At 43.7% G+C, this 18,973-nt stretch overlaps 1 protein-coding gene across 21 annotated transcripts in view; it reads right to left on the minus strand.

The window, feature by feature from the left end:
* Positions 1-18,973, minus strand: part of LOC110533185 (teneurin-3) — a 411,381-nt gene that overhangs the window by 79,271 nt on the left and 313,137 nt on the right. For 11 of the 21 annotated variants that reach the window (XM_090187570.1, XM_090187567.1, XM_036933607.2 and 8 more), the window contains 5 exons: positions 18,295-18,480; positions 11,535-11,561; positions 8,680-8,826; positions 7,207-7,426; positions 90-209 (listed from right to left, as the gene is read on the minus strand). In XM_090187570.1, coding sequence (XP_090043696.1) covers positions 90-209; positions 7,207-7,426; positions 8,680-8,826; positions 11,535-11,561; positions 18,295-18,480 — 700 coding nt within the window. The remainder of the gene's footprint in view (positions 1-89; positions 210-7,206; positions 7,427-8,679; positions 8,827-11,534; positions 11,562-18,294; positions 18,481-18,973) is intronic. The other 10 variants (XM_036933615.2, XM_036933616.2, XM_090187576.1 and 7 more) reach the window with 1 other exon arrangement.

Raw genomic sequence — 18,973 nt, forward strand, 5'->3', positions numbered from 1 at the left:
CATAAATCAAATACTGTATGAGGTGTCAGTGGTGAGGAAGACCAGAGTCTGTGGTGTGTGTGTGTGTGTGTGTGTGTACGTGGACCTACATGCCGTCCTTGCGCGTGACGGTGTATCCGTGGTCGGGGTAGTGGACAAAGGTAACATTGACTCCTATGAGGGGGGTTCCGTCTGCCGTCAGGACTTGGCCTCTGATGATGGACACCAGGCTGGGGAGAAACAACACATAGAGATGATCTACTTAGAGACGTTGTTATTTTGTACACTGCAGCTTTGAGACGCCGCGGAGATAGAGATATCCTGAGATACACATCACACTAGGGGACTGACAGGAAATAACAAACTAGACAACTTTCACTCAGCACATTCATAAACACCACAGTATGACACTGTACAGTGCTACGTGCAAATCTTGGCCTCGGTCAACTAACCAATTTCCATCTCTGGTCACCACTATGCACACACAAAATCACTTGTGATCCAGACAGACACCCACCCCGGTGGACCATTTAGATTAGTTTATAGTCAATGGGTCTGGTCCTGTGGAGATATCTACAATGTGTGTGTGTGTGTGTGTGTGTGTGTGTGTGTGTGCATACGCAGGAGGAGGGTAGCTAGATTTACTTATAGCTCTCCTTCCCAGGTCATTACAGCTCTCACTGAGTGCTAATCAGTAGCGGAGCATTGAATCACCCTGTAGAGAGAAAGAGAGACACACACACACAACTCCCCCCCCCCCCCCAGCACTATCCTTTACAACAGTCTGAGAGGATGCCAGACAGTACAGTTGATGTCCCCCCTCCCTCTTCCCCTTCTATAGTGTAAACATGCCATAAATTACCCAGCGTCCTCACTTCATTAATACCTGTGTGTGTGTGTGTGTGTGTGTGTGTGTGTGTGTGTCTGTGTGTGTGTGTGGGGGGGGGTTGCATAATGTAGCTGTAATTTATGCCTTCCATTTGCTTAGGGAGGTTGTCTGAGTGTCTGTCACTGTAAAACAATGCTTGTCTCCCAAATGGCACCCTATTCCCTATATAGTGCACTACCTTTGACCAAAAGTAGTTCACTATATAGGGAATAGGGTGCCAGTTGGGACACACACATACCCAGTTGTACCCAGAGTGTTTCTAAGAGCATGTTCAATAGACGCTGCAATAGACGCTATCATTACTCTGGAATTATCATTACTCTGGTATTATCATTACTCTGTAATTATCATTACTCTGGTATTATCATTACGCTGGTATTATCATTACTCTGGTATTATCATTACTCTGGTATTATCATTACTCTGGTACTATCATTACGCTGGTATTATCATTACTCTGGTATTATCATTACTCTGGAATTATCATTACTCTGGTATTATCATTACTCTGGAATTATCATTACTCTGGAATTATCATTACTCTGGTATTATCATTACTCTGGTACTATCATTACTCTGGAATTATCATTACTCTGGTATTATCATTACTCTGGTATTATCCTTACTCTGGTACTATCATTACTCTGGAATTATCATTACTCTGGTATTATCATTACTCTGGAATGATCATTACTCTGGTATTATCCTTACTCTGGTATTATCATTACTCTGGAATTATCATTACTCTGGTATTATCATTACTCTGGGACTATCATTACTCTGGTATTATCACTACTCTGGTATTATCATTACTCTGGTACTATTATTACGCTGGTATTATCATTACTCTGGTATTATCCTTACTCTGGTATTATCATTACTCTGGCATTATCATTACTCTGGCATTATCATTACTCTGGTACTATCATTACTCTGGTACTATCATTACTCTGGTATTATCATTACTCTAGAATTATCATTACTCTGGTATTATCATTACTCTGGTACTATCATTACGCTGGTATTATCATTACTCTGGTATTATCATTACTCTGGTATTATCATTACTCTGGTATTATCATTACTCTGGTAGTATCATTACGCTGGTATTATCACTACTCTGGTATTATCACTACTCTGGTATTATCATTACTCTGGTATTATCATTACGCTGGTATTATCATTAGGTATTATCATTACTCTGGTTTTATCATTACTCTGGTATTATCATTATGCTGGTATTATCATTACTCTGGTATTATCATAACATATTATCATTACTCTGGTATTATCATTACGCTGGTATTATCATTAGGTATTATCATTACGCTGGTATTATCATTAGGTATTATCATTACTCTGGTATGATCATTACTCTGGTATTATAATTACTCTGGTATTATCATTACTCTGGTATTATCATTACTCTGGTATTATCATTACTCTGGTATTATCATTAGGTATTACCATTACTCTGGTAGTATCATTACTCTGGTATTATCATTACTCTGGTACTATCATTACTCTGGTACTATCATTACTCTGGTACTATCATTACTCTGGTATTATCATTACTCTGGTATTATCATTACTCTGGTATTATCATTACTCCGGTATTATCATTACTCTGGTACTATCATTACTCTGGTTTTATCATTACTCTGGTATTATCATTACGCTGGTATTATCATTACTCTGGTATTATCATAACATATTATCATTACTCTGGTATTATCATTACTCTGGTATTATCATTACATATTATCATTACTCTGGTATTATCATTACGCTGGTATTATCACTCTGGTATTATCATTACTCTGGTATTATCATTACTCTGGTATTATCATTAGGTATTACCATTACTCTGGTATTATAATTACTCTGGTATTATCATTACTCTGGTATTATCATTACGCTGGTATTATCATTAGGTATTATCATTACTCTGGTATTATCATTACGTATTATCATTACTCTGGTACTATCATTACTCTGGTGCATGACGGAATGAAACCTTTAGTTAACCCTTAATCTTTCCCCTCCCACTGGCACACACCTCTCTCTCATAATAAGCATGACAATGGTTGCTGTGGGCAACAGGCAGCGCCTCAGTAACTGACGGGTGATATTTCCTTTTTTTAAATGGTTGCATGTCAAGGAATGTGCCTTGGAGTTAGAATGTGTCAGTGTCGTCACCAAAAACATCAGTGTCACTGTCACCTCTGTAAAATACAAAGTATTCATTTTTCTCTAAATTACATCTGTACATGTTGTACTGGCACTGATTGTCACGTCCATGTCTGCTGTATGACATTCCTTTTCTGTCAATAAAGGTTTTAATTCATTCAATTGAGGATGTTGTCTTTTACCCTGAGTTTTTAAACACTGGGCTGGACACCACAGTCCAGGATGTGCTCCATGTAGTTCTTATCAGACAGATTAGTCTCTAGCCGCCAGCTGGCCTCTCACCAAAGTCATTCAGGATAACGCTCCGGCTCCACAGCTGTGGCCCGGCACCTGGGATTTGAACCCTCAACCCTGCTAACCCCAGTCAGTGGACCAATTAACCGGGCCCTTGACCACGAGACCACAACATCACTACACAGAACAGGGCCATAAGGGAGTCGACAGAGCCAAGACCAACTAGTCCCCGAGCGTTAATCCGCTTGAAATCTGTGTGCAATATAAAAACACTGTGGGAAGGACCTAAAACAAGAAAGAGGTTGGGGGTCGGTCTTCCTGCTTAATATACTGCACCTTTAAGCTCCATCGCTCGTCTCCGTTGTCTGGAGTTTGCTGAAGTGTGGCAAAGAAGCGGTCTTATCTAAATTCAGCTGTGTGTCTGTGTGTGTGAGAGTGTGTGTGTGTGTGTGTGTGTGTGTGTGTGTGTATGTGAGCCACCACATAAAGTAGTGAAGCGTTCGTGGCCACATGCCTAATTTGGCACGTCACGATCCATAAAGAGGAATAATAACATTCTTCACAGTGTATTCAGACTCCTTATTCCCAGTAACTCTAACCTGTATAAGGGAGCCAAAGGATTGCATTTAAACAAACTCCACTGGCTGAAATGAAAATGTTCTGCCATTGTACTGTTAAACTATTATGGCAGACAAAGGAAAATAAAGCTTTAGCCCAGGAAGTTGAGACACACACCAGCATCCAAGGTGTTTTTATCCAATAACCTTGTCAGAAAGCATTGGTAATGCCTGCTCTTAAAGCAGAGAGGCTATTTCAATTGGAGGTTTGGAGAAGTCAATAATAATGTAGGTGTAAACAGGTTTTTGCTCTTTCCTGTCCTTCTTGTGCTGCAGACAGTAACTTACAGGATGTCTGCTCTGCGCCGCAATGGAAACAATCATAGACTACAGATGTACGGTCTTAATTTGATCACCATGTTGCAGGAGAACGTTGCTGCAATGCAGGAAATGTAGAACTTGTGGTGTATTTGAGGTTTAAAAAGGCTTCTGAAGTTTGCAATTCCCCCTACAAAAATGTCCATTATTTGTATATTCACATTTCCTGCTGATGACGGATTGTTTTCCTGCTGTATCAAACTGGCTCAAATTAAGATGCTACATCTGTACTTTCTTATTGAGTCTCTTTTGAATGAATTGCCACCCTGAATAATATCTCCATTCCAGTCTCTCGCCCGAGTGTCATTTCCTACTAAACGACGAGCTCTCTATCTCTGTTGACGGAGAGTGGCATGTCAATACACACAGACGGAGGAGAAGAAGAGATGGAGGAGGAGAGGCAGAGCGGGTCTGCGAGAGCCTTGTTTGTTCACATGTTGATGCTGAGGAGCTGTTGTTTGGTTGGGGATTACTGCGGATCCTGTGTGTGTGTGTGTGTGTGTGTGTGTGTGTTGGATGGCTGGCTGGCTGGCAGGGGCTAAAGGAAATGTTCAGGCACATGTTCTGTGTTAGCACTACTGGCTAAACAAAGCCCCCGGATAGGTGGGTCTAACACGGGACAGATGTTAATTTGACTCTCTCCCTTTATCTCCATATATTTATCTTTCTTTCGCTATCATCTCCCTCCATGTCTCTGTCTTCCTCTATCTCTATCTCTCGCTCATCTCTCTCTGTCCACCTCCCTCTCTCCTTATTTGTTAGTTCCGTCCTCTCATTTCTCCACACTTCTTCCTGCTTTATCAGATGATCAGACGGTTCTGTTCTCTCCAGTGAGCACCGTGTTTAACATCTCTATTTAACTCTGTTATCGCTATGTGGAAATTAAGTTTGCTTTCTAAACATAAGCTAATCTCTACCGGCTGGTTAGTCCTGCTCTTATTGAAATCTATTTGGTTCTAGATCAATTGTGAACAATCACAAACGTGCACGGTACTCTGGACTGAATTAAAGCAACGTTCAAGTTTAAACAGTCGTAAGACCTTTGAGAATGACCACAACTGAAGCTGGTCATGGTATATGACACATGTTGTTGTCCAGTATGGAGAAACAAACGTTCATGGTTGTAGACAACATTGTTATAGACCACTGTAACCACCTGGCTGGTTGTTACCAAGGCAACCAAACACACACACACACACACTCGCACGCACACACACACACACACACACACACACACACACACACACGCACACACGGACACGGACACACACCAAGGGCCATGGTAGGGTCCTGTACTCTGGGCATGCGTTGGTAGCACCCAACTCGCTAACGACCATCAGGTCGCTAATGGCCTGGTACTCAGAGCTCTATTGTCCCTCTAACCAAACGCAACCGAAAATCACATCAAACACTTATCATCAAAACAGTATAGTGTTTTTAAAACTCAGAAGTTCAACAGCAGGTTGAAACTGAGTGGAAAACTGTGGTCGTTGTGGATGTTGTTTCAAAGCCTAACACAATGAAATGGACAGCGCTTTCTAAGGTGATGATTCATTCAAAACGCCCATACAGATATTAGAGTTTATGCATTTGCATAGGCCTATGAGCCCAAGCCCTTGTGCTGTTATACAATACATAGCCTACCGCATATTACACATGGCAGAAAAACACAAAACAAAACTGATTTAAGATGTCTTTGGTACATAATTGGTCTAGCCTATACTCCAAAATGTAACAAATTCTACTAATCACCCTTGAGTGTGGACTGTATTATTATGCATATTGGACGGACTGGTTACCTTACACTACGCTCCAAACTTTATATCCATGAGACTGGTAGAGAACGTACAGCCCTAGGGGATACTGTTGGTTCACTGATTGTGCAGGGCAGCTTACAGGTAGCCTACAATTATAGTGAATTTGTATTTGATTTTGAATACACTAGTAATTGGGCATTTTTTATATTTTTATAATTAATAGACACATTACCTTTAGCTACAGAACCATGCATTTCCATGTCCTCCTCTCTCTCCTTCATTCCTTTCTCAGCGTAACAAACGTTCCAGCGGCCCGATAGAATAACATTGAAATAACGTCGTCTAAGCTCCAGTAGCTGACCAGGCATTTTTTTCTTAAAACACAACTAAAGTAAGAAATGAAATATGTTTTGTTGTGAAAACATGTTACTATCGATGTTCCCGAACAGATTTCACTTGGTTTTCCAAACGAAGCACTGGGTAGCTGCAGGAACAGGGTTGGAGATCCCATGGCATACAGAGATTGGGAGGAATATCACTTGTCGCGCAGCAAGAGGCTGCATGCTCCTCAAACAGTTGTTGATGCCTGGGGTGAAATAACCGGAGTAGCATGGTTGAAGAAACTAACCGTCAGGAAAGCGGCCTCCATGTATTTTTCCTCTGCCTCTGTTCCTGCCCGTTTGATAATGGGCCATATTAAATTGAAACTCATTTTACATATTAGTAAAGACAAGATTCAATTGAGAATATAAAAAAGTATGATCACTTGGGTGAAAATATGATCACTTGGGTGAAAATATGATCATTTGATGAGAGAACAGCGTGTGCAGCCTGAGGCAAGGAACAGAGCACAAGCTTTTTTGTGACTTTCTCAAATCATTAGTAGCCTATAATCACACCATGCAGCCCATATATGTTTTGATTTCTAAGACATTTTTGTTTGTATCATTCACAACTAAAGTTGACAAATAACTCAAAATCTAGTGTATAGGATCTCTTTTAAATGATCACTTTTACACTCAACAGAGTCATTTCCTATTCGCACTCACTCTTGAATGGGCAAAAAACGATTCTATTCTTCTTACTCTTTTGCATGACAATAACCGTCTGACAAAATGTAATGACCGCCACAGCCCTCCACACACACACACACACACACACACACACACACACACACACACACACTAACCTGTTCAAATAAAGGTGAAATGAGAACGCTCACCTCTTGTTGAAGGGGTTATCCCCGGTGATGACGTGGCTGCCCTCTGGTCCAACCATGAAGCGGATGCGTTGGTAGAAGGAGCGTGCGGCATGCTGGGGCATCAGGCTGGACGGGCTCTGACTGATGATGTCAGAGGGGTCCGGGGAGCCGCGGCAGTAAGGCTGGGTCTGACAGGATGTCTGGAGGCAACAGTCTGGATCCATACAGTCAGCCAGGCCGTCTGAGAGAGATAGAGAGTTATGAAGAGGCAAACAAGAGGAGTAAGGAATGGGATCCAGATCAGATTCTCTCTGATAACTCTAAAGGAACCATATACAGTGAATTCACTAACAAAATACTTTTAACCAAGTTAAAAACAAATCTACCTCCAGTGGCTCTTTTTGTCAGATGGTCAAAGGTATGTGTTGTTATAATTGGCTGTATTCGGTTGGGCTTTCAGAATGTGATTGGCTGTGTTCCTGTGAGAGCGAATAGCAGGCCAAGTTGTTCAACGTTATTAGTCGACCTCTAACCCCTGGCTGTGGTGACAAACTGCCTGGTTCCTCCATCCTGACTGGTGCCTTGGATGGGATAACTGTAGGTTAAATTTGCTGTTGGAGTCTCACCGTTAGGTAGGCTAGTGAGGGAGGGAGGGAGAGAACGAGAGGGAACGAGAGCGACAGAGCGAGAGAGAGCGAGAGAGAACGAGAGAGAACGAGAGAGAGCGAGAGAGAGAGAGAGAGCGAGAGAGAGCGAGAGAGAGCTAGACAGAGAGAAATATAATGGAAGAGAAAGAAAGAGTGTGATAGAAAATGAGAGAGTGAGTGAGTGAGAAAGAAGGAAAGTGGAGAGGGATAGAGAGAAAGAGAGAAATAAAGAAGGAGAAAAAGTTCTCTCTGCTACTTCAACAGCATCCCTGCTGTTCTCCAAGGCCTTTGTGTGGGAATGAGATCTGCTCCGCCTCCCACAGGTGACGTCCACAGGAAGGGGGAGAGGAGGAGAGGGAAAAGAGCGGTGGAAGAAAGGAGGGAGGTAGGACGTGGAGCTCATGAAAGGCTGCCATTCGCCTTTGTTAGGTTATTAAAAGCTTGGGGTACATCTGGCAACCAGCAGCCACAGGGCGGGGGGTGGGTGGTAAAAACTTTGATTGACGCACCCCTACCTCGTCCCTCACCCACCCCTCCTTCATCCCCCTCTTCCAAAACTAATCAGGACGTGACTTGTTCCTTCTTCTATTTCTTTATTTAACAGGCCTCTATAGCGGTGACGCCACCGCCTTTCCTGGTGGAGCTTTAAAGAGTGGAGAGATCCACATATAATGTGGTTGTGGGTTCAATCCCAGCAAGGATCACACACAATACGCACAGTTCCAATGTATGAACTCCCTGTACTGGAAGTGACTTCTAATGAAAATGTCTGGCATACAACGTAATGTAACCCAGAGCCAAAGACAAATGTCCATTTAGTGAAAACGTGGTTTTCTGCATGTCTCACCTCCTTCGTTATCCTTGCCGTCGGTGCAGAGGGTCTCCATGGCGACGTCGCATCCCGCCCCACGCCACCCGGACTGGCAGACGCAGTGCCATCCGTTCTGGTCCAGGGTACAACGACCGTTGTTGTTACACAGGCCTGGGCAGCCCTCTGTAGCAGACCAGAGCATGGAGAGTTAATACACACTCACACACATAGGAGGGTTATGTGTGTATGTGGGAGGGGGGAGTGTGTGTGGCTGAGGGTGTGTGTGTGTGTGGGTGTGCATGCATAGGTGAGAATAAGGGAGGGAGAGTGTGTGAGTGCACTTGTGTATCTCATATCAACATTGTGGTGTGTGTCTGTATGTAGGTGCTTCTCTGTGATTCAGCATTGTGTGTGTGTGTGTGTGTGTGTGTGTGCGTGCGTGTGTGAACACATGCGTGACTGTGTCCTCCTTTTTCGAGGAGATCACCCCTCTCAGTTTTTCCGATGAGAACAAACAAATGAACAATCAACATAAACAGATTCAGATTAACAGGTAGATAACCAACCAAAATGAAAAGGTTTCTGGTGAACTTAACATTTAACCGACAGTGTGACATCAGACAGTGTGACATCAGACAGTTAGACAGGCCTGTGAAATGCACAGATGCTGTAATTTCACATGAACGATAGAAGCCTCGTGAAGAACCATTCGTTAACCTCGTTAACCGTTGAAGAATTTGAAAGAAAACATGAATTTGGCCTTAATTAAGTCAAGTAAGAGAGGATGTCAGAAATACAAATGTTGGAAATGGAAATTGAGAGCAAAAGGAATCAAAAAGCAGCATACACTACAAAAGAAGAAGCCAAAATAAAATGTGTCATTAATTCAGGGAGATTTAATAATGACAATGTCCCAAAATAGCCCAAATCAAACAGAATCCAAAATCAAAGAACCCAAACTAAAGCCCTAAATCGTTTTTCCTCTGCCTTCTTCAGTTTTTGATAGTAGTAGCTATTGGCACATCCATGTGAAGCTACAATACAATATGGACACAAAGTATAGGGAGGGCTCTGGCTTGAGTCCCTGCCTCCACAGCTATACTTTATGCCTCGGTCACATTCCTTTACACAGAATAATAACAAACAAGAGAATAATACAACTGTAATAATATAGAAGCAAAGCCCAGGAGGAAGTGAAAGCAGCCCAGCGACTAGGCTAGACAGTCAGGAGGTCATACAGGCCGCGGATGCATGGAAACAGGACCAACAAGGATTTTCCAACAAAACGGAAGAACCATGTGTGAAGGGTGGTCAGTGGTGTGTAGGTTGTGTGTGTGTGTGTGTGTGTGTGTGTTTGAGTTTTGGGAATTCCAAACAAAATGGCACACGTGTGTGTGTACGTGTTTGAGTGTACAGTATGTGTGTGTGTGTGTGTGTGTGTGTGTGTGAGTGTGTGCTGGAAACAGGTTTTAAGACAGACAAGAATGGAGATAACCAGAAAAAGGACCACAAAAAACAGTGAGGGACTGGTACAAAGACACGTTTACGCCGTGCTTCAAGACAAGAGATAAAGAGAGAGAGTGGGTAAAACAGGAGAGCAGAGAGTGATTGTTCATGACAATCTCCCTGGGGCTTTTGTATGAATTACCTTTAAATCCTGCGATTAGGGGGGGCCAAGGAAAAGGAGAAAAATTTGGGAAAGAAAAATGAACAAAAAAAACTCAGTACTTCAGTCTCTGTGAAGGGGGTTGCAGACCGACTGACAAACACATAAAAGGAAAGAGAGAGAGAGAGAGAGAGAGAGAAAGAGAGAGAGAGAGAGGAAGGGAGAGAGAAAGAGAGAGAGAGAGAGAGGAAGGGAGAGAGAGAGAGAGAGGAAGGGAGAGAGAGAGAGAGGAAGGGAGAGAGAGAGAGAGAGGAAGGGAGAGAGAAAGAGAGAGAGAGAGGAAGGGAGAGAGAAAGAGAGAAAGAAAGAGAGAGAGAGAGAGAGAGAGAGAGAGAGAGAGAGAGAGAGAGGAAGGGAGGAGGCAGGATTCCGTGGACATACTGTTGGAAGACAGGGGGATACAGAGAAGGAAAGACAGTGCGCGAGAAAGAGAGAGAGACTGATACGGAGAGATCACTGCGTGCGGGGGAGATAGCTCTGTTGGAAGGTCGAGGTGTCGAGGGTTAAAGAAGTAGTCCATATCTCCACTTCAGCTTAAAAGGTCTCCAATTCTTAGTTCTCTACAAAAGGCATTGATGGTGCTAGTAAAACAAAATCAATTTATTAACAAATAAACGTATATTCATGTTGTTTGGACATTTTAAGGTGCCATTCTTCACTGTCAAAATCGGGGAAAGCAAAAAAAAACAAACAAAAGAAAAGACTGACACGTGTACAAAAAGCATTGAGGCAAAGCATCCGGGATAACACCCCCGTTTTAAGAAGAAAATGCCTAGTCAGCTACTGGAGCTCAGATGACGTTATTTCAATGTTATTCTATCGGGCCGCTGGAACGTTTGTGGCCTCGCCCGGTGCCCAACGCGTGGGCGTTCCCGAGCCGTGGTTGGTGGGTTATGTGGGCTAAAACCCGCCCCAGTTCAGTTCTACCATGCCTGGTAGTTACTGAACATCCTCCCATGCACCAAGAGAGGACATGATATCGGATTTCCCCCACAGTACCAAGACATGAAGACATGAGAAAACAAATAGTCACAGTGACAACAATAGAAGACTGAATCACTGAATCAATAAATCAATGAATCAGAGATAAAAAAATAGATGAAAAGATAGAGAGAGAGTGGAGGGTTACTGGGAAGCTATGGACGGTCACAAGTACCACACATCACGATGGGGGGGGGGGGGGGGGGGGGGGGGGGGGGGGCAGAAGAAAGAGGGACCACAGTACCTTTGACTCTAATATCCGGATTGTGAGCTTGAAAAAAGAAAAAAGGAGAGAGAGAAAGAGAGGAGAGCGAGCGGTTAAGGAGAGGAGAAAAAAAACATGGCAGACTATTTACCAGAGTGTTAGTAGTGTACTTACGAGCACAGGCACCCTTACACACTCGCGCACACACACACACACACACACACGCGTGTTTGAATGTGATGGATATCCCATGTGACACAGAGTGTGTGTGGCCGTGACCATCCTCACATGTAAACCTGTAGGACTTCTCTAGGTGTTGTGACGGGGACGGGGACGGGGACGGGGGGGCGAATAGACAGAAGACGACATGCTTTATCAGACACTTAGCTTGTTGTGACGTATCAACGTATGAATGTTGTATGTATAAACATACATATGTGTGTGTGTCAATCTGTTGTCTTATTTCGCCAACACCCAGTCCCTACATTTCTTGCACAATCTCAGATGTCGCTTGCTGTAACTTCACACTAGCTCACACATACACACACTGGCTCAGGTGGCAGCTTGATTGGCCGTCATCCTCTCCCTTTCCCAGAGTGGAACAGGATCCCTTAACAGAACTAATGGAGCGTCAGGGTTCCTAATGAAACGTCAGGGTTAAGAAAACAGCTGCAATCATCCCTGAACCCTGAGCAAAGGGGCAGCAATTTACCAGCTAATTGCACTAAAGATTTCTCATTTACTTCCATCATATTCCACTCACATGGGCACAGGGAGGACTGTGTGTGTGTGTGTGTGTCCATCTGTGTGTGTATGTACAGTATGTATCTGTGTGTGTGTGTGTGTGCGGGTCTATGGGTCAAGCTGCAGAATTAATCAGCCTCTTATAGACATCAATGCTTCATTATTTGTCGGGACAATTCTCGTCAGCTGCTGATTAAAGTGACATTAATCTGGAAACAATTATATATCACAACGTCCAGACCCACTCAATCCCCACCCTGAGGTACAGATGGAGGGAGGAGAGGAGAGGGGGATGAGGGGGAGGGTAGAGAGATGAGGCGGGACGGAGAGAGAGAGAGCAGAGGGGTAGATGGAGAGAGAGGGGAAGAGAGAGGGGGGAGATGAAGGGGGGGGTTAGAGGCTACCGGCATGTATCCATTGATTTAAATGATCTTAATTAACGTTTACTGCACTGGGGGCCTTTAACAACCCCATCAGCTCCAGGTGAGCCTACCGTAAAAACAGGGAGGGCTCCTCTTAGAATGTAATCATGCTATAGCCCAAAGTGCTCCAGGACGCATTGAGTCTCACTCATTCCCTGGTCTATAGTAGATGCACACACACATACACAAACAGTAGTGCACACACACACACACACACACACACACACACACAGTGATGTATGTATAATAACGGTAGTGTGTGACTAGACTGACAGAGCTACCAGCCCGTTAAGAGAGAAGCCAGATCAGTGGTAACACAGAACAGCCATTCAGCAGTACTGAGAGGGTGAGTATGGGCTTTCTAGTTCCCAAGTAGAACCTTGAGTGTAGCAGGGTTAATTAACTATTGAACACAGTTAAGGAAATAATTTGGCCTTTTGTGAATAAAACTGGACTGTTTTAACTACACAATTGAGTTAACAAATAGCCAGTTTTAAAAGACAAATCACTACAAGAATGGTACAGTAGCTAGTAGCTGAAACTTGAGACGGGGAGGGACACCGAGACCAATCATTTTGGTCTCTCATTTCAGTGAAAATATCACTAGTAGACGGTTTGTTTTGTTGCGAGCGAGAGAGGAGTGTGTGTTTGTGTGTGTGTGTTGTCTAGCGAGCATCAGCCTTGGATGATAATGGAGAACCATCAGTCGTTACACTGACCTGGAGGCAAACAGACATCTGGGGAGACACAGAACCAGACACACAGACAGATTGCAGCTGGTTGGAGTGTGTGTGTGTGTGTGTGTGTGTGTGTGTGTGTGTGTGTGTGTGTGTGTGTGTGTGTGTGTGTGTGTGTGAGGGAGGGAGAGTTTGTGTGTTTGAGTGTTTGAAGGAGAGAGAGTGTGCATGGATGTGTGTACAGAATGTGTGTCTGTGTGTGTGAAGGCACGTGTGGTGGTGCTGGGTGAGATATTGCTGGCTCTGCAGTGCTATTCTGGGCGATGGAGAGATGTGAGGGAGGGAGGGATGACTGACCACCAGTCCAGCCCCAGGAGAGGAAGGGCAGAGGGGGAGAACAGGGAGCCTGGGATGGGGTTCTGGAGCTGGAGTGCTGGAGAAACCTTGGGGCAGTAAGTCTGCAGTTTCCTGGTTCTCAACTAATACACTCAGTCTCTGCCTGTTCACCAGCTGCACTTCTCAGAACAAACACACACCCACGCATACACACACAACAATATTTTAACAATATTCCATACAGTACTTTAAAATCAGTCTCCGTCCCTAATGACACCCTATTCCCTACACAGGGCACTACTTTTGACCAGGGCCTATAGGAGCGATTTGGGACACGTCTTCAGTGTGACTAAAGGAGACAACCTTACTGATGAGGTATTCAGAAGCCATAATAATAATAATAATAATAATAATAATAAGAAGAAGAAGAAGCAGAAGAAGAAGCAGCAGAAGAAGAAGCAGAAGAAGCAGAAGAAGAAGAAGAAGAAGCAGAAGCAAAAGCAGAAGAAGCAGCAGAAGAAGAAGAAGCAGGAGAAGCAGAAGAAGAAGAAGCAGAAGCAAAAGCAGAAGAAGAAGCAGCAGAAGAAGAAGCAGAAGAAGAAGCAGCAGAAGAAGAAGCAGAAGAAGCAGAAGAAGAAGCAGAAGAAGCAGAAGCAAAAGCAGAAGAAGAAGCAGAAGAAGCAGAAGAAGCAGAAGCAAAAGCAGAAGAAGAAGCAGAAGAAGAAGCAGCAGAAGCAAAAGCAGAAGAAGAAGCAGAAGAAGAAGAAGAAGAAGCAAAAGCAGAAGAAGCAGAATAATAAGAAGAAGCAGAAGAAGCAGAAGAAGAAGCAGAAGAAGCAGAAGCAAAAGCAGAAGAAGAAGCAGAAGAAGAAGCAGAAGAAGAAGCAGAAGAAGAGGCAGAAGAAGAAGCAGAAGAACCTGTGGCTTTCTTAACAAAACCTAATGTCTGCAGAAGGAACGAGGAGCATTGTGCAAGTCCATAAAAATGTACTTTTACTATCCTCTGCAGAAGAGTAATTTGGAACACTGATAATAAAAGATCATATGAGATCTTGGTTATTGGACATGATTGTTATACAAACACATCGATGATTCAGTCTGTTTACTGTAACTCAAATCGTCAAGGGAAGACATTGTTATCCGTTTGTTGCTGCAAAATCCTTAGCAAACTCTTACATAAACTTGACATCATTTATTTCCAAGGTAACACAAATGATTTCAGCCCATTGTAGTTGTTTCCTTTTAAACAGGGATACTTCCACGTCTCAGAGACATCTATTCATTTGCTGCATTTTGAAAGCGGGAACATCAGAGTAAAATAAAGGACACTATTTTACCACTATCAATCACACACACAACACAGTGACAATTTACTCAACCTATCATCACTGTGTTTTGTATGGAAAAGCAATAAGCAGAGTAGTATTGAGCAGTAGACTACTTCCTTAAAGCCACTCAAAATGGAGGTGCATCAAGCCACCTTGTGTCAGACAATGACAGAGAGAGAAAGAGATAGAGTGGGGTCTGAAATTATTGACACCCTTGATAAATATGGGCAATAATGACTGTATGAAATAAATCAGTCAAATAGTGAGCTGTATTGTATGCAAAACAAACTGGGAGATTATTTTATACTAATACAATCGCTCAGAGAAAAATATTTTGTTTAACAAGTAATATTTTTTTCTCAAAAAGGTAGAGGTCAAAAATATTGACACCCCTAGCACGCAATGACGACATCACGCTTGTGACTCTACAAACTTGTTGGATGCATTTGCAGTTTGTTTTGGTTGTGTTTCAGATTTTTTGGTGCCCAATAGAAATGAATCGTAAATAATATATTGTGTCATTTTGGAGTCACTTTTATTGTAAATAAGAATAGAACATATTTCTAAACACTTCTAAAATCAATGTGGAATATATCATGAGACATGCAATCGTGAATAACGATGAGTGAGAAAGTTCCAGAAGATCAAAAGATCATACCCTCAAGACATGCTAACCTCTCACTGTTACCAATCCCGGGAGGTTAGCATGTCTTGGGGGTATGAACTTTGACCCTCTGTAACTTTCTCACCCAATCATTATTCATGATCGCGTGTCTCGGAGGAGAGAAGAAGACAACTTAATAACTACTGTGTTCTTCTCCTCTCTCCTTCAGCATTTGCTATGGGGGAAGGCAGGGGGATGCCTGTAGCAGAAAACTAATGGAGGGGTAGCTAAACGTCACTGCCTCCTAACTCTCAATGAGTCTTAATGCTGTACTGTAGTTCCACTGAATATAATAGACTGTCTAACTGGTGTTCTATCGAGACAGCTAGAGGGTATAGTAACACAAACCAGTGTTGACTCAGATCCAAAATGACACTATACACTCTTTGTTTGAGTGTATGTATAGGCGATTGGATAAGAACATATGGTGTGTGGGGGTGGTTGTACTGTGAATGTGTACAAGGCAATGCGGTGAGACCGTCCGGGGTCAGAGCGGGGTCGAACAAACACACAGAAGTCTTAGCTGGGTGATTGACTGCAGTGGGATCAGTCCCACACTAATGTTCTCCTGTTCTATCTGGTTGATGTCTCCTGCTAACTTCTAATCCCAACACAAACACCCCTTTATCTCCAGCAGACACAAATGAAGGCATGGTGGCCCTCACCACCTCTGGCACGCTACTCTGAAACAGGAGAGAACATCTCAAGGACAGAGAGGTGGAACTTTTAAGTGTACCGTTCGTTACGTGCAGAGTGATACCACGGGGGCATTCGAAATGGCACACGATTCCCTATACAGTGCACTACTTTTGACCAAGTAGTGCACTATATAGGGAATAGTGTGCCATTTCGGACAGAGCCCAACACTCTTCCTAACTGACTCACGTCCCAGCCAACCCCTGCAGGGTTTCAGTTTCAGACTAGGACTCCTTGTGGATGACTTCAAGGAGCATCTGCCTTTGTATTTTGGTGTTTGAAGGCTAAGAAAAAGTGTCTGAAGACTAATAATGAGCCAAAAGGTGTTATTTTCAGGGGAATTAGGCAGCGGTCGGTGCTCCCTCCATAGCCAGAGATCATCAGACACACATTATTGACACCAAAGAAATGAACTCCATGATGATGAGTAGAGTGACTCAGTGTGTGTGCGCTCGCGTTTTTATGTGTGTGTGCAGAGAGTGTCACGAAACCTGAAAACACACAGCTGGGGGACACCATGCATAAAGCCTGTCGCATGCTTCCCAGTCAAAACAGTTTGCGCATATATTATGACAAAATCATGACTTTTTGTTCGTTTTGGTGTTCGGCAGGGTTTTTTCCCCGGCTGTTCGCGCACACAACATTTTTGCTTGAGAGGCAAGTCGAAGTTCAGTAGCCGAAGTCTACGCCCCTTCGTCGGTGATTGGTCAACAGTACTACTCCTAGTAGGAGTGGGAACTATGGATGGGATTCTTCAATGAAATGTTTGTTGTCAAAGTTTTAATGCAAATTTGTTCACTTGAGAAAAAATGCACCAAACGTCTTAGATGTAAAATTGTGTGACTTATACCTCCTCTGCAAAACCGTCAAAATGTATTACAGATTTCTTGATGAATCTTACATTAATTAAGAGTATTTTGAGGAAGTCTTACTGGGTATGTTGTTGCTACGGCATCTCAAGAGGGACAAACATTAATATTGCTGAGTTCTGCGAGGAGCAAATCCAACCTAGTATGCGGGCACGTTAACGCTAACCCGAGCGCTAAATGAGTGGGGGACACCATGTTAAACTCTAACTCAGGCTAATTCATCTGATTATTTGTTTGAATAATGGACCAGATCAAAAACAAATATGGCCAGAGATCGAGGCAGAACAGAACACGAGTTCTGTGTGCGTGTGTGTGAGGAGAGAACATGCATTCTGCTCCGCAATCGAATTAATATCAGGGAATCAGCCGACAAAACAAGATTTGCTTGATAACAATTAAGGCCGTTTAGTGATGTAGGGGTTGAGAGGGAAACAATTAACCAAACATGATTTCTCAGTTCTCTTTAGGGCTCGTATCTCTGCATTGTATAGAGGAGGCTTTGGCCTGTTTCAGTGTTTGTTTCACACCCGGCTTAAAAGCTAAACAGCAACGCGCCAGGCATTTACAACGCTGCTCTGTACCCTCTTGTTAAGATCGGGAGCTTGGAACAGGACACACACAATCTATCTTCTCCACACTGCCTTAACTACAGTAAATGTCAGTGTTTTGATGGAGGTTAAAGATCAGCAGCGCCCCATGGGGACTCTGCAGGCCTTCTTCACACAGGTCACGTGAGTGACTACAAAGAGCAGGCTGCAGAGTGGGAGGGAGTTGGCCAGGTAAAGAGAGGGATGGAGAAGTTCGAGAGGAAAAAGGAGACTGGGAACAGATGCTACTTCAGCTGGCTGTTCAAAGCCATATAGACCCGCAGGTTGGAGTCCTCCGTGGTGTGAGAGCTGGGGGAATCATGGATGGACAGACAGCTCCAGAGGTAGAGGAGTGTGTGTGAGAGAGAAAACGTGTGTGTTTCTTTGTAACGATGTCTTCAATTGTCCACCCATATGATGTATTCACGTGTATGTGTATGTCCACTGTAGGCGTGTGTATTCTTCAGTAGACCTACCGATGTTGCAGTGCTCTCCGGTCCAGCCCTGGTTGCACTCACACTTGCCCTCCTTGCAGACTCCGTTCTTAGTGCACATGGGGTGGCAGGCCTTCTGGTCACAGACCGTACCCGTCCAGCCCTCCTCGCAACGACAGCTGCCCCCGAAACACACGCCGTGGGAGCCGCAGTCCACCACACACACCTCTGTACACACACACACAAAGGAGGAAATGTTAGTGTCAGTGTTATCTGGGTGTGCTAGTCACCCGCTTTGAGACCTAGAAGTGGTTGTAGAAACACATTAATTCATAACAAGCAAAACAGACATAAGGTTTCATCTATCTCTCTGTCAACTGTAGCCAGGCAGGGTCTCCGTTGGCACAATGCTTCCACTATTGTGTTTTGGGCTGGTCAGCGGGTGGGGTCGGGTGGATATGGTTGTCAGCCTGGTATTTCTCAAATAACACCTTGCTACCCTGACACGTCTGTCCCCCGTGGCTGACATGGTGTAGCATGAAGAATCTGGGAGGTTTTGAAGGTTCCTGGGTGGGTGGGGCACGGTGGTGGGTCTGAGGTGTTGGTGTTTGTGATATGGTGTGTGTGTGTGTGTGTGCGTGCGTGCGAGTGGGGGTGGGCAGAAGTGTGATCATTGACTATGGACAGTTCAGGCTATGAGAGTAGACATATTGACCTTTAC

The sequence above is a fragment of the Oncorhynchus mykiss genome, chromosome 10 (assembly GCF_057628025.1).
Source record: "Oncorhynchus mykiss isolate SJ-2025 chromosome 10, ASM5762802v1, whole genome shotgun sequence".
In the NCBI taxonomy this organism is placed as follows: Eukaryota; Metazoa; Chordata; class Actinopteri; order Salmoniformes; family Salmonidae; genus Oncorhynchus; species Oncorhynchus mykiss.